We start from the raw sequence: 14,682 nt of genomic DNA on the forward strand, positions 1-14,682 counted from the left end.
TACCTGTGAGAACGTTGGTTTCTGGGTAACTATGGCTTAACTGGTAATTACATTGAACACCAACAATATGATAGATGACCACTGAGGCTGTTTAGGTGCTAATATTGCCCTCTACCTAAACATAGGGCTCCTGGCCTGGATCCCTCAGCCTACCTGCTACCTGTCAGCACTAAAAGTGCCACCCAAGTTCTAAATTCTACCTGTGTAGCAGGGAGCTTTCCTTTTTCTTTTTTGACAAAGTATTAAAAATAAATAAAAAAGAATAAAAATGTGCACCCCACCCCCGAGACCATTCCATTGTAACTATCCAACCTCCCAAAATTTCAACACCTCTTGCAATGGTTTTGACCCCTTTCCATTTTAGCAGAACATATTCTACAGACACCCTCCATATCTCCTCAAAATCATTTCTCCTGCATATTCCCCATCTTACCTTAATCACACATGTTAATTTATCAGGGAGCTTTCTGTCCACTGGGAGCTAAACTAATGAGTCACACAAAGTTGGTTTTAATTTTAAACTTTTTATTAGACTAGGAAATATAATTTATTGCATAAAAATTAATTTGTTACAATAGGAATGCTAAACCTTATTTACAGTTCTTAGTTTACAGAATAAACAGACACGTGTTTTGAGGATGCTTCCGGACCCCTCCCCCCACCAAAAAAACCCCCCACCTGGACGTATAAATATGAAAACAGAATGGAGAGCAAGAGAATGAAGGACACTCTTAAGGGGAGAAAGGAAACCGTGGTTTGCTTTCACCCAAACGATGGCATGGGCTGCCCATGTCACAAAGCTCAGTGTGACCACAGAGAGCACCTTAAGAGACAGTGGGGGAGGGAGAAAGACAGGCACAGCCCTCATTTGTGTGAGCAGAGGGTGCTTTCCAGGCAAAAGGGCTCCCTGCTTGGTCAACATACACTCTTCTGAACAAGAAGCAAAGAGAAAGAGGGTGAACTCTGCACACTTCCTGACGCTGCTCCCTATTGCACACCCATGGATCCCTAATCTGTTATATAGTACTGATCTCTCTGTGTCACACCCCCACACCCCCACACCAGATTTCTACTTCTGAATTCTCTCTCTCTTACACACCTGAATGCACATATCTGTACACCCAGTATCCAATTCACACAAAAGCAGTGAGTAAAGACTAGAGCAGGTTGGCCCCTTAACAGATCACTCCCTCACCACCAGCTCCCTCAATTTATATGGCAGGCCCACCCATGAGACCATGTGAGGTGACTGCCTCAGGCGGCAAGACCCACAGGGGCAGCAGATCCTGATGTAGATCTTTATTCCTCCCCCTGTTCCTGATGTAGATCTTCATTCACTCCTTCTTCCCTGGCAGAGAGGGAGATATCATTTTGTGGTTTGTCTCAGGTGCCAAAATGTCTTAGGCCAATATGAATTTACATCACTATGTGTACAACTGAGTTTCATATATCTTCAACTTCTCCACCCCCCCACCCCCCAGCCACACGATCACATCGGCTTGCGGAAGATACACAGTAAGCAGGAGCTAAGCACATTCACCCCAGATTTGCGTTAAAGGTCTTAAGGTACATTCAGACATATAGCGGAAGTGGCCTGCTTCCATGAACTGGTCTCTGGATTACTGAAGGGATATGCTCAGGCGACTGAGAAAATTGTGAATGGGTGGAAACCTTCACAGATTCCATGTGGCCACGTGACCAAAGCAAAACAGGGACAACAACAGAATATGAGAAGCAATATTGGATGGGGGGTGGAGATGCACAGAGAGAGATGCACGCACTTTTAACACGCTCTGCTCCTGGAATCTAAAGGCAGGTAATTTAAAAACTGATCAGCCTATTTCTACAGAAAGTAGTAACGTTTACTTACTTAACTAAACATTTCAAAGCCTAAGTGTCTAATTGTGTTTCCAGCCTGAACCTTTAACTTAATTGACTAAATGCAATTCTTAAACAAATCACCCTGACGTACACCAAGAGATCAGGTTAAAGACTGGAGCCTTCTTTTTAAATTTCTCACAAACTCCTAATACAATCTCCCCTATGGCCTCACCTTTGTAAGTGGAATGTGTAGATGAATTTCTTCTATTCAATTTATCAGCAAGCAGTTCAGTCATATAATATATAATATTCCAGCTAGCTGAAAATGTTACAAAAAAACCCTATCGTGCTCTCATCTGATGCCATGTTGAAGGAAAGCAATGCCTGCAGCTCTCCCCAAATACCTTGTGGTTAAATGATTACAGTATCTATTTTTGATTGAGGATTGATTTTCTTTTCTTTTACTGCCACACAGGAAGCAAGCACTAATAACTTCGCTCTAAAAAAAAACCACAAAAAACCCCCAGATGCAATTCTCAGAAGGTTCATCATTTGGTTCCAAAAATCTGGATATTTTTCCAGATTTGTATATTGCATATGAGATCCCTGACAACTACAATGTGAGAAAGAAGAAAGGATGCCCTACCAATGGGTATATAAACTATACAGATGAGAGAGTTACGGACCCTGCATCAAGCAGGTCTAGTCCTTTAAAAATGTTTGTCAGGTACGGATAAAGATACCCAAGGTCTCCAAATCCATGCTCACTAGAAGCACCATCAAAACCCCCAAATACTGACATGTTCTATCTTGTATAGATTGCACCATACTCTTGAGAGACCTGAGCTGCAACAGGAACGTTGCTTTGGTGTAAAAGAATTTGAAGAAGCGTATAGTTTGGACTAGGAGGTTCTGTGCACCTGAACCCTACAAATGACACAAAACATCCCAAAAAGGTTAGAGAACAGGGCTGCAGAGCTAGCGAAAATGACTTTTTGCCTGAGGAAGAGAACAAGTGAAGAAAACTTCACACCTTGAAAACAGGCCCTGCATTTGCAGCGCTTAACAAAACACATGCACACACACCATCCTCCCCCATGGATTTGCCTTCTGTGTAAATGTCCAGGCTCCAAGCAACAAAAATGTCTTCTTGAATTAAGAGTCCGCATTTAGCATTCCATTTGTCATCTCACTGTAAGTGACCTCTAAACAATGGGGCTATATATTCTGGTTAAGCAGGCATTGCCTGCAAACTATTTGCAGTCTTTGGGTTCCTGTATGAAATGTTTACTGTCATTACAGGAACACGAGGCAGCAACTAGCTTTTGGCGCCTTCCTTGGGCACGCAGATAAAAAATTGCATCCTGAGAAACGACTGCAGCGATGGGGAAGCTGCTGCTTCCAGATGTTGTTGGGCTCTCTGTGCCAGGATAGGCAAAGGTCGGGGACCATGAGAGTCCAGCCACATCTGGAGGGTCACAGCTCCCCCTTCCTTGAACTACTGCTTATCAAGCTGCCACATAAAGACATAACGTTCCATTCACGTTCCCGCTCCCTGAGTAGGTGTGCCATTCAATTTTTTGTTTGTCTTCAGTGCTTGTCTTTCCCCAAGAGCATGCTACCGTTTAAGAAGAATGAGGTAATTGCGAGGGTCTTCTGGTGCAAGACTTGCTATGTCGTGCCGTGTCTTTAGAGTTATTGCCTACGAACGTGTCCTCGTGGGAAGGGAGAAAAGTTAGGAATGAAAGGATCAGCATGATGAGGCAGTACTGCTCTTGGTGCCGTGCTATGCTTTATGGAAGAAGAAGACAATCTTTTTAAGAGGTAGTGACTATAAGAAAAATACCCTGCAACTACACAGTGCTTGCAACAACCTGAAGAATAACGGATAACCAAAGGCCAATGCAAGTAGAAATATATACATATATAAATATATACGAAAGTAAGGTAATACGGGTGCATTTGCATTAGAATTTTACTGCTGGAACTACCCTTATACTGCAAGGTTTGTATCCCTTAATCTTGGTTCTGTACCAAATCTAATTTTCTCATGGTGGAAAGATCTGGCAAAACAGAATAGGCAGCAATGGAGAAACTGAGACCTACATTCCTACTGCCAACTCAAAAATCTGCTCCCTATTAGTTGTAATTCATATCCGAGTAGACTGCAGACGTCTAGCAAACACTGCCAGCTGCTTTCTCCTGTGATAATGAGGTCTAGAAACCTCATTGAAAGAAAAGTATGAAGAACTACCTGAACTGGGCACTGTGTGTGCAGCAACTGCAAATCTTTAAAAATATTTCCTGCTAAGAGGAAATGAACTTCTGCTGCATTTCCACCTAAGATCTTGTTGGCATACAAGGTTTTTTTTTTTAATCATTACGCCTGGTGGCTGAGTTTATTAATAACTTACTTCAATCTGGGGCTATTCAAACAATATCCTTTCCTCTTTTCAATAAGCTATCACATACAAGGGAGCCATTTGCATTGCTCACGAATACTCATTTAACGTTTTTGTTGCTGTGTAATTTACTTCTCTTCTAACAGAACGCCTGCAATATAGAGAAAAAGGTAAGGCACTGCAAAGCATTACCGAAAGAAACAAAAATTATCACAACGCCACCCATTATTAGCTTTGAGTCCTTGTGGAATTCTGTAGCTAAACTGTCTGGAATGAGAGTCACCTATAACAAGTGCAGAGATTCCAAATCTCCCCCCCCCCCACACACGGATGGGCTAACTACAAACATTATTCCAACATGATAATATGACACTGTGGCTTCTAATCTTCAAGCAAATGTTCCCTCCTTTGATCATGAGGTCTAGGAACAAAAGAGAAAAGTGTGAAGAATTTAAAACTCAAGTGGCTTGGTGCGCATGTCACATCAAACCATAGCTAAAATAAACTATGGTTTAATGTAAATGAGTCAAAGTGTTCTCATGCCGCTGAAATTGCTGGCACTTTGCTCTTCTTCTCTGGCTGTACTGCCAGCAACCCACCACTGTCTGGCTTCTCATATCATCCAAACCTGGGACAACAGTTTGTTTTCCTCCTAGCGAATCACAGACAGAAACCAAGATTTGCTCTTGGTATACCTCTTGTGGCTTGTTTGGGGGCAAGCAAACCATGACCCTGGGTTCCTATGTCAAAATTCTGACTGTGGCTTGTTTCTTGGCTGTGTGGTGGTAGCAGCAGCGGCGGTAGAACCAAGTGCCCACAATTTCAGCAGTGTAGGCTTCTTCACATTCAACTATGGCTATGCAAACCAGGTCTTTGAGATACTCCTGTGTAGCAGCTGAAACATTTTTCTCAGATTTTTTTTTTTAATATCACTCGAAACACAGCTCAAAACAAGACTGGTGGGAAGTTTCTGCTCCTCCAGTTTGAACCGTCACCATTAACATTTCTTATTCCTCTCGAAGAACTACACATTAGGGGTATCTTTGTTCAGTCCTGGATCCTGTCCTGGTCCTATCACTCAAAAACAGTGGGTCTTTTGCTCATGCTTTCAAAAATTCAAAATGGATGTGATGCAGACACTTACGGATAACTTTACCCATGAGTGGAAGCAGTAGCACACATTCATCTCACCTAGCAGGTATCATCTGCTTGATGCCTATTCAGACACTGCAGGGAAGTTAAACTCAAACAGATACTATCTTTCCTATGAAGAAACCTGGAAATAAAGTGCCTCCTATTAGGAACAGGTCTCAGGATGAGGTTCAGAGCACACAGTGGAGCGGACTCCCTCGAAAGATGGTGGACTCTCCTTTCTTGGAGGTTATTAAGCAGAGATTCAATGGATATCCATCACAAATGCTTTAGTTGAGATTCCTGCACTGCAGGCTAGATAACCCTTGGGTCCCTTCCAACTCTACGATTCTATGATTCTATAATTTCATAACCTGGATATGGCATTATGTGGTGGAATCCCACCCAAAATTAGTGACAGACTGAACACACCCTTGATTGCTAAGCCTTCACCATCTCAGTTGGGATTTTTGAACTCCAGCTTCCTGGGCTGCATAGCATAGCAAGAGTCCTTGTCTAAACCCAACCCCCCCTTGGCCAAAGTCATTCTGAGCACAAGAAAACCTTTTACACATTCCTCAATGGAGCTATCTTGATTCTAGCTTGAGACTTGTTCCTGTACTAACTGGACTTCGCTCTGCTGGAATGGCCCACACAAAGACAAGTAGGTTAAGCAAAGCAAAAGTGGCTCCAAACACAACTGAGACAAGACCAGGAGCAAATACCAGTAGATATTTGGTCAGGCATATCTGGGCACTTCACCAGATTCTGAGGTGGGCCGGAAAGAGTGTGAGGGGTTTGTATTGGTCTGTCAAGAAAGCTCCCCAAGAAATTTCTCTCAGCTTCTTTTCCAGAAACAGGTTAGTTCTCCTGTGAGTGAATTTTCAGATTTATTCCCATTCATTCTGCTATAGTCAGAGAAATAGATGCAAGCAAAATGTTAAAGAGAAGAAAAAGTTTTCCCTTTAAGACACATATGAGGCTCAGGTCAAATCATCAATCCTACCTGATCAAATTTCATAGGTTACCATATAAACTGATATTGTTTAATTTTCACTAAAACATCATTGCGTTTTCTCTCTCCCTCTCCCTTTCTCTGAGTGTCATGATACTCTTGCTCTCACATACATGAAAGATTCTTATTGAATTTTTAAAAAGGATGCATCCAAAGATCTGGATAATAAATTACTTGCGTTTCCTAAGAAACTGTTTTCCTTTTTTTTCCTTTTCCATTTTTTAAATGTGTCTTAAAGCTGTTTGAAGCTTTTGACAGGAGTAAGCAGTCTTTTCTAGATTGTACTCGACTCTTCAAAGCATAAATTGCCAGCAAAGAAGAAATAAAGGGAGAACAAGGCAGGGAATGGGAAGAGGACAGGAAAAGAAAAACTAAACAAAACAAAACAACAACCCCAACCCAGATTCTTAGCGGCCCTCAGAAGCCACACGAGGCAGCAGAAGCTGAGGAGACCACAACTGCCACAGGCTGCGGTCACGGAGAGCAATGATACATTGCTTTTGTGCCCCGGTTCAAAGGCTTTGAGGAGAAGGAGGAAAGGAGTCTTTAACACTTGGATTGCTTGTAAACTGCGCAATATGGATCTCTAAGGCTGATTGTGATTTGAGGAGGGAGGAGTGCGAGAAGGGAGAAGGAACCCCATTCCAATCTCTTCAGAGTTACGCTACGGCTCTGCTTCTTCCTTTCAGCCCTTTCCCTATCAGTTCCCAAAAGGGCTGCTCCCGCCATTTTCTCTCCCTCTCTCACTCCACCTTCCGCTCGGCCATTGCCAGAAGTCTTCTCGAGAGCTGCATCAGCAGTCCCCCTCTGTTGCCATGACAACCAGCATCTCGCTCTTGCCCATCTCTTCCAAGGCACTGGCCAGAGTATTAAGATCCCCATCATCTTGGTGCTGGGCTTCCCATAAGTCCAGGATGACTCCTGTTGGGCTGGCTTTGGTGGCAAAGAAATTCAGATACCTGTGCAGGAAAGAAAACAAATGAGAGCGGGAAAGAGAGGGAGAGAGATAGTTGGCGTCAGTGTTTTCCCGTTAGATCTCTGTGATATCATGGGGCTCATAATAAAACTTGTTGATGTATTCCCACACGTGAGATTACGGATCCCATGAGAGCACATAAGGCAGGGATGTTGGGATTCCCATTAGCTCCAGCCAGCAGTCCAACAGCATCTAGAAAGCCACAGGTCCCCATCTCTGAACTAAGGGCTAGGCCTTTAGTGATGACTGCGTATGACCGGGGGGGGGGGGGCGACGACACAAATTCAGAACAGAGATGAAGTGCCTGATTTTCATGAAGCAGTTCCTACCAAATCTAAAACATAACACGTAAACTCACACTTTTAAAAAGCTGTTTGGAGCAAGGTAGAGCACGGCATGATTGTCATTCACCTAAGGACACTGGCCAGAACACTGCTGAAGGAGGGATATTATGTACGTCTTTCTGAGTGGATAGCTCAGTTGGTAGAGGATGAGACTCTTAGTCTCAGGGTTGTGGATTCAAGCCTCATGTTGGGGGGGGGGGGAAATCCTGCACTGCAGATTGTGGTCCCTTCCAACTCTAGGATTCTGTGATTCTAAAATTAGGCACAACGCTTTTTTAAATAAAAAGAAAAGACAAACTTTTAGAGGAGCCTGGAATATACACAAGGAAACCAGGGGTCAGCAGGGTAGGGGAAAATAGATCTGCTACAAATTTTTACTGACCCAGAGGAGCTCAGGGTTTTTGCTGACCTAGTTTCTTTGACCTTTTCTGGGATGGTACCCCAAGGGCCCCCGATATCTTTAAACCAAGGCCAATGACACTGACAAAGTCTCCGCAGGAAAGTCGCTCAGCAAATGAAGGCCGCTGCTTTAACAGAAAATGGATTCTCTAAGTTGCAGCAGTATGGAACTTAGTGCTCACAGTGACCAGGGTGAAACCAAGTGCCTTACCTAGGCTACATGGTATAGAAGCCCTTGGCTTGGCAGTGGCTTCCCAGCTCCTACATCTTATTCTGGGGAACCTCCAACTGGCACCCTTTTCACTGTTTGAATGAAATATACACCCATGACAATGTTTCAGCAACTGCTTAGAACACCAGCAGACACCAGTCATTTGGGAACTGGCAAAGCACCCAACTGTTTGGGCACATAGCAAGTTCTATTTTATTTTATTTCTGCTCTGAGCACCTGGGCCTGAAGACAAATGAGTGAATCAATCTGGGTAGCTTTCCTAAGACAGTGGCTGGGCTCTGCCTCCCCAGCTAGAGACAGCAATGTTTCTGAATACCAGTTGCTGGAAACCACAGCAGGGGCAAGTTGCTCCTGTGCTTGCTGTTTTCTCTCAGGCATCTGGTTGGCCACTGAGAACAGGATGCTAGATGGGCCATTGACCCGATCTAGCGGGCCCTTCACATGTTCTTCTATCCTGCCTGCTGGAAAACTCTTCTATATTTTTAGTAAAAGGTAAAGGTACCCCTGACCATTAGGTCAAGTTGCGGACGACTCTGGGTTTGCGTGCTCATCTTGTTCTATAGGTCGAGGGAGCCGGGGTTTGTACGCAGACAGCTTCTAGGTCATGTGGCCAGCATGACTAAGCCACTTCTGGTGAACCAGAGCAATGCACAGAAATGCTGTTTATCTTCCTGCCAGAGCGGTACCTATTTATCTACTTGCACTTTGACATGCTTTCGAACTGCTAGGTGGGCAGGAGCAGGGACCGAACAACGGGAGCTCACCCCGTCGCGGGGATTCGAACCACCGACCTTCTGATTGGCAAACCCTAGGCTCTGTGGTTTAGACCACAGAGCCACCCGCATCCCCTATATTTTTCGTAGGGCAGTAAAAATGTTCCCCTTCTTACAGATATTCGATACAGGGAGCGTTTGGCTGATAGTTAATGTTTAATGTTATTTATGTTTGCTGTTTTATGAGGTTTTCCCTCTCTCTTCTAGTGTATTGCACTATTCATTGTCTTGAGCAAGGATTTTGATCCAAGAGGCAGCCCACAGATATCAGAATAAAGAATTAAATAAGTGCAAACAAGCAGCTCCTTTGGCTCTTGTGTTTGGCTGACGGCAAAGCGCTGAAACAAAACCCACCGGTCCATGGAAAGTTTCTGAGCAAGGAGCCGCCAGTCGTTTCCTCTGGAGTTGGGGGCATCAAGGCTGTTGCAGATTTTCTGTCGTATCGACAGAGGGATCTTGAAGGCATACGGCCCCAGCTGAGTCGTCAGGGCACTGCCAGGATAGGAACGCAAGGCATCAAAGGAGTTGGAGTTCTGGAAAACAAAAAAGGGCGTAGGCTCACTGGCACCTGTCAGATTTAGAGGCAATTTTTTTTTTACTAATTAAGCAAATAAGTTATAAGCTGCCTTTTAGGGCCCAATTCCCCTCCCCAATGTGTTGTAACAAAATGGCAAATATACAACATACAGATAATTAGGCAACCCGGCATGCATGGATGGTCAGAAATAGAAACAATGGGAAAGAGAAGGGTAAATATCATGCCTTTAAAATATGTATCATTGACTTGCATAGTGGCATCACATTCTTCTGCTTCACTGAACCCAGAGAAAAATCACCCTTCGGATATCAACATGCATGCTTGAACAATAGCGGGTACTGGAGGGTCAGAGCATGTAACCAGGACAGAAGAATTAGGTTGTTTGCAGACGGTTGTTATTTTGTGGCTGGGACTCAGTGGCAAAATCACACTGTGCAATTAAAATAGTATCGGCAGTCTTGTTCTCTTGTGCAAAAGACCCCCTCCCCACAACTGAACTTTCTGTAGTAAGGGAAGCGATGGGAAAATGGAATAACGACTGCTTGATGCAACACTGTATAACCTCCCTGCAAACAAATCAAAATGAATGTTCCATAAGTAGCGGATGCCATAGGGCTTCCTCACAAGTGGAAGGAAGGTTGCATTTTCCTGGGTAGGAAACTTAAAATGTGTGAGATAATAGGTTCTGCTCTACATATTCCTGCAGACTACAGTGCCACATCCATGTCAGAGAAAGCAGGCAAGAAGAATGTGGACTTCTTTAGCAAGTTCTAGGAGTGAGCAATGGCTCACAATGTGTGTCAGGGAAGATTCTGCCAGTTAATTCTAGCTAATAGCTCAGAGAGGCCACTGGGATTCCTGTTAAATTTTATTCTGCTCCACTTGTCTTCTACCAACCAACCGCACAGCCTGCTTGCTTCTGCAGCCTGGATCCCCTTGACTCACCTCTCCAAGGGTAATGTGCAGCTGAAATATCTGCCCTTCTCCTTCCACTTGCCGGACACAAATCTTGCAGGTAAGTTCTGTGGAAGCTGGGCTGTGTCTCTCCAGAGTGAAGGTGCAGTGAAGTGCCCGCTGGCTGCCACTCCAGATATGATAGAAGGGGATTTCCTGCAGCAAATAGTCATAACAATAAATTATTAATAAATAATAATAATAATGACATGTCAGCACACTGGGATGCCATCACACTGGAAATGTGCCAGTTGGTCACTGTGGCAATGGAACAAGTCTACACAACCAGAACAGGTCTGCATGCCTTTTGGTCCTTCAAGTGAAACGCAGCCCACCAGCCAGCTCCTCAACAAAGCACTGATGCATCAACAAACCAGTTCCAGGCTGGTGGGGAGAAAATGGATTAAGGCGCTCCTGGTGGGCTGTATTTGTTTGGCTCGATGGTTCTTAAGTTACAGCTTTCAGGTCCTGCTTGTGGGTTTCATGGAAGCATGACTTTTGGTCTGACACAGCAGGAGTCTTCCTATTCTCTTAAGATGTTCAGGCCTGTTCTGGAAAGCATTGTTGCTTATTTATAATGATGTGTGCGTGTTTATGCAAAGTGGTCTGGCTGAGATGTTTTTTTTGTGTGTGTGTGGAAGGCACTGTGGTCTATAGGTGCTATTCATATCTTTTTTTTTTTAAATTAACATATTATAATAGCCATATTTTCTTCACTTTTTGGACTTCCTCACATCTCTCGCTCCTGCGTTCCAAATTTATACAACTTTAATCAGCAACTTATCACCTTATTTCCATTCTTATTCTATAAATTTCCAATATTTTGTCCCTAACTTTGAATATTTTTATCTAAGTCTTAAATACCTAATTTTGACATGATATTTATTCAAAATTTATTTTTCTCTTAAAATTCACTCATTCTCATATTCTTTTCAACTAACTTGATGGTGCCATGTTATTTTCAATTTCTCATCCTTCTTAGCACTCATATAATTTACAGTGTTTTTGTAAATAGTCCTTAAATTTCTTCCAATCCTCTTCCACTGCTTCCTCTCCCAGGTCTCGGATTCTGCCGGTCATTTCTGCTAGTTCCATATAGTCCATCAGTTGTATCTGCCATTCTTCCAGCGTGGGCAAATCTTGGGTTTTCCAGTGTTTGGCGACAAGTATCCTTGCTGTTGTTGTTGCATACATAAATAATGTTCGGTCCTTCTTTAACACCCTCTGGCCAACAATGCCCAAAAGGAAGGCCTCTGGTTTCTTAGGGAAGGTATACTTAAATACCTTTTTCAGCTCATTATATATCATTTCCCAGAAAGCCTTAACCCTGGGGCAAGTCCACCAGAGGTGAAAGAACGTTCCTTCAGTTTCCTTACATTTCCAACACTTATTATCAGACAGGTGATATATTTTTGCAAGCTTGACTGGGGTCATGTACCACCTATATATCATTTTCATAATATTTTCTTTCAAGGCATTACATGCCGTGAACTTCATACCGGTGGTCCATAACTTTTCCCAGTCAGCAAACATAATATTATACCCAATATCCTGTGCCCATTTTATCATAGCTGATTTAACCATTTCATCCTGTGTGTTCCACCTCAACAGCAAGTTGTACATTCTTGAGAGTAGCTTAGTCGGTGCTATTCATATCTTTTGTAGGACTCCTAAGCACAGTGCACCCAGGGATGGGCCCATTTAGAGTCTTCCATTCATAGGATAATTTGGGTCTCACACCTGCGTGAGTTGGGTACCACAGGAGACTGGAGAAATGAAAGGACGCCCAACCTTCTGGTGGAAATCATGAAGTAAGGATGTGGGAGAGGACAGAGCAGTCACAAAGTCTTTCTAAGGTATATGAAATGTATCTTCCCCAAAAGCCAGTGACATAATTCTCTTGTGGTACCATTTCACCAAGGATAAATCTGCAGATGAAATATTCTGGAAGAGAACAGTGATGAACAAAAGCAGTTTTGCTGGTGGTCTCATCGAGGCATTCCCTCTGTTGTTGGTATGCTGGCAACCCAGCCACTCACCTGGTACTTGGCCAGGAGTTTGCTCCTCCAAAGTGAATGAGGGATATCATGGATGGAGAGGCGCAAATTGTGATAACTGTCCTTAAACAGCAGGGGCTTGGGCTCTTCCAACAGGTAGCCACCAAGAGTCCTTTCTAATTCAAGTACTTCCTGTGAGACAAGAGGGGAGGGGAGGAGAGGAAGGACAGATGTGAGGCCCAAGGACAAATGATGGCAATTTAACCAGTGGGCATCTCCTATGCTCCCAGATTGTCATGTGCTGCCAGATGGGGCACTGATAAGTCTCTATTTTGCACAGCAGCTCCTGAAGCAGAATTGCTCCTGGTCAGACACTGTATCTCTTCCTTTATCACATTTACCTTTACCACCATCACTGCCACCAGGGCTGCTTGACATGAAGGGGAGAAAATATCACAGGCACTTTAAGCTGCAATAATAAATAGCACAGGCAACTCATTCTGAAAGGAAGCGACTAGGTTCTCTATGTTTCCAGGCTGCTTGCTGGTGGTGGCTCAAGCACTGGATTCCCTGACACTCATAGGTCTAATGCAGTTTACTGGTCATTTGTGGCACAACCCCAGATGTATCTTTCTGGCCATGGGAGCTGGACTTTGCCAGCATCTGGGCTTGGGTGCCTGGAAGCACCTCGTGCTTTCCTTGTGAACATCTCCTCTGCATCCCTCTAGACACTGTCAGTTGGAATTAGATGTAACATTGATTCAACCCAATGTACCGCTATTCCTTTGACTAGTGCCGTAACAGGTTGCGACTGATTGGTGCTATAATTCATGCCAATCAACCAGGAAAAAAAATCCAATCTGGAAACTCATACTCTTTTGACTTAAGTCATATACTCATCTCCGTTTTGGAATGCCAGTATTTTCCCCAGTATAGTTTTCTGCAACAGTTCAGTATTTAGCAGACAAACCAGTTCAACAATCCTTTCAGCCCTCACAACATCTTGGGGGGAAACAGCAACCCTCTACTTCCTGCACCACCCTGACAATAAACATGACAATATGAAATGCAGAGTTTTCTTCCCTATGATTCATTGGTCATATCCTAAATCAAAACCTCAAAAAGCTGATTTCTAGAGTCCTCTTCTGGCTCTTTCAGTGTATGAAGAGAAGCTAGACACCAACCATGACATCAAGGTTAAAAACACACAATGCGGCAAGATCAGAAACACCAGCTTGATCACTGGAACTAATCACTCTTGTAGGATGAGGGCAGATGGAGATTTATACTTCATTAAGAATGATGGGTCGCTTTCATTAGTCATGCAAAGCAGCGCTACTATTATTGATAGGCTTTGGAAATAACCTGAAAAATAGATATTTTTCAGATTGAGAGCAAGCAGGCAGTTTTCCAGTGGGTCTTTAATCCCTCATATTTTAACTCTGATTGCAAGACAAGCTTGCATATGAAAAATAATGGGTAAGCCTCTAAGGCCTGTAGAATTTCTGACCCACTGTCAGAGCCAGGCAATGCCACGCCTGAACCCAGAGATGCTGTCCTGATGAGCAAGTGAAGGCCAAAGGCCCAGATCCTAGTACCTACACCGGACAGGCCAATCTGCAGGCTTTGTACTGCCTGCCAATCATACTGGGGAGCGTGAGCATATTGCACCCCCCTGTCTGGTTGTGTGGGTGAGGAGGGCTCTGAATGTGCACAGCATGCTAACATGAAGGCTTCCTTGGAAGTAAGCCCCACTGTGTTCAGTGTCTAAGACTGCAGAGAGATCATTTGCCATAGCAGCAATTGTAGGGGGCGGGGGGAAGCCCTTGTGTTTTATCTTCAAAACAGGGCATAGAACAGTCTCCTTCAGACACTCTTCCTTTCCCTCTGGGGACCTCCATTTAAAGCAAGGAGGCTGGTCTCTGAGGAATGGGTTAAGGGAACCTATTACTGAAACCAAACTGCAGGTCACTTTTCATGGCATTGCATCAGGCAGTTTTGCTCCCCAGAGCAACCCTTTTCCAAGTTGCATCGCACACTCCTTTGACTGCCAGCATGGCCATTTTGGGCAGCAGCAGTCCAAAGTAACAACAAATGGGG

At 43.8% G+C, this 14,682-nt stretch overlaps 1 protein-coding gene across 2 annotated transcripts in view; it reads right to left on the reverse strand.

Annotated features, from left to right (window-relative positions):
- Positions 1 to 508: 508 nt before the first annotated feature.
- The window catches only part of UNC5B (unc-5 netrin receptor B), a 171,633-nt gene continuing 157,459 nt past the window's right edge, over positions 509 to 14,682 (reverse strand). For both annotated transcript variants that reach the window (XM_081861782.1, XM_081861781.1), the window contains 4 exons: positions 12,625 to 12,774; positions 10,577 to 10,741; positions 9,448 to 9,626; positions 509 to 7,328 (listed from right to left, as the gene is read on the reverse strand). In XM_081861782.1, coding sequence (XP_081717908.1) covers positions 7,163 to 7,328; positions 9,448 to 9,626; positions 10,577 to 10,741; positions 12,625 to 12,774 — 660 coding nt within the window. In that variant the 3' untranslated portion in view covers positions 509 to 7,162. The remainder of the gene's footprint in view (positions 7,329 to 9,447; positions 9,627 to 10,576; positions 10,742 to 12,624; positions 12,775 to 14,682) is intronic.

Source organism: Podarcis erhardii, assembly GCF_964252035.2.
Source record: "Podarcis erhardii genome assembly, chromosome: 5".
Lineage (NCBI taxonomy): Eukaryota > Metazoa > Chordata > Lepidosauria > Squamata > Lacertidae > Podarcis > Podarcis erhardii.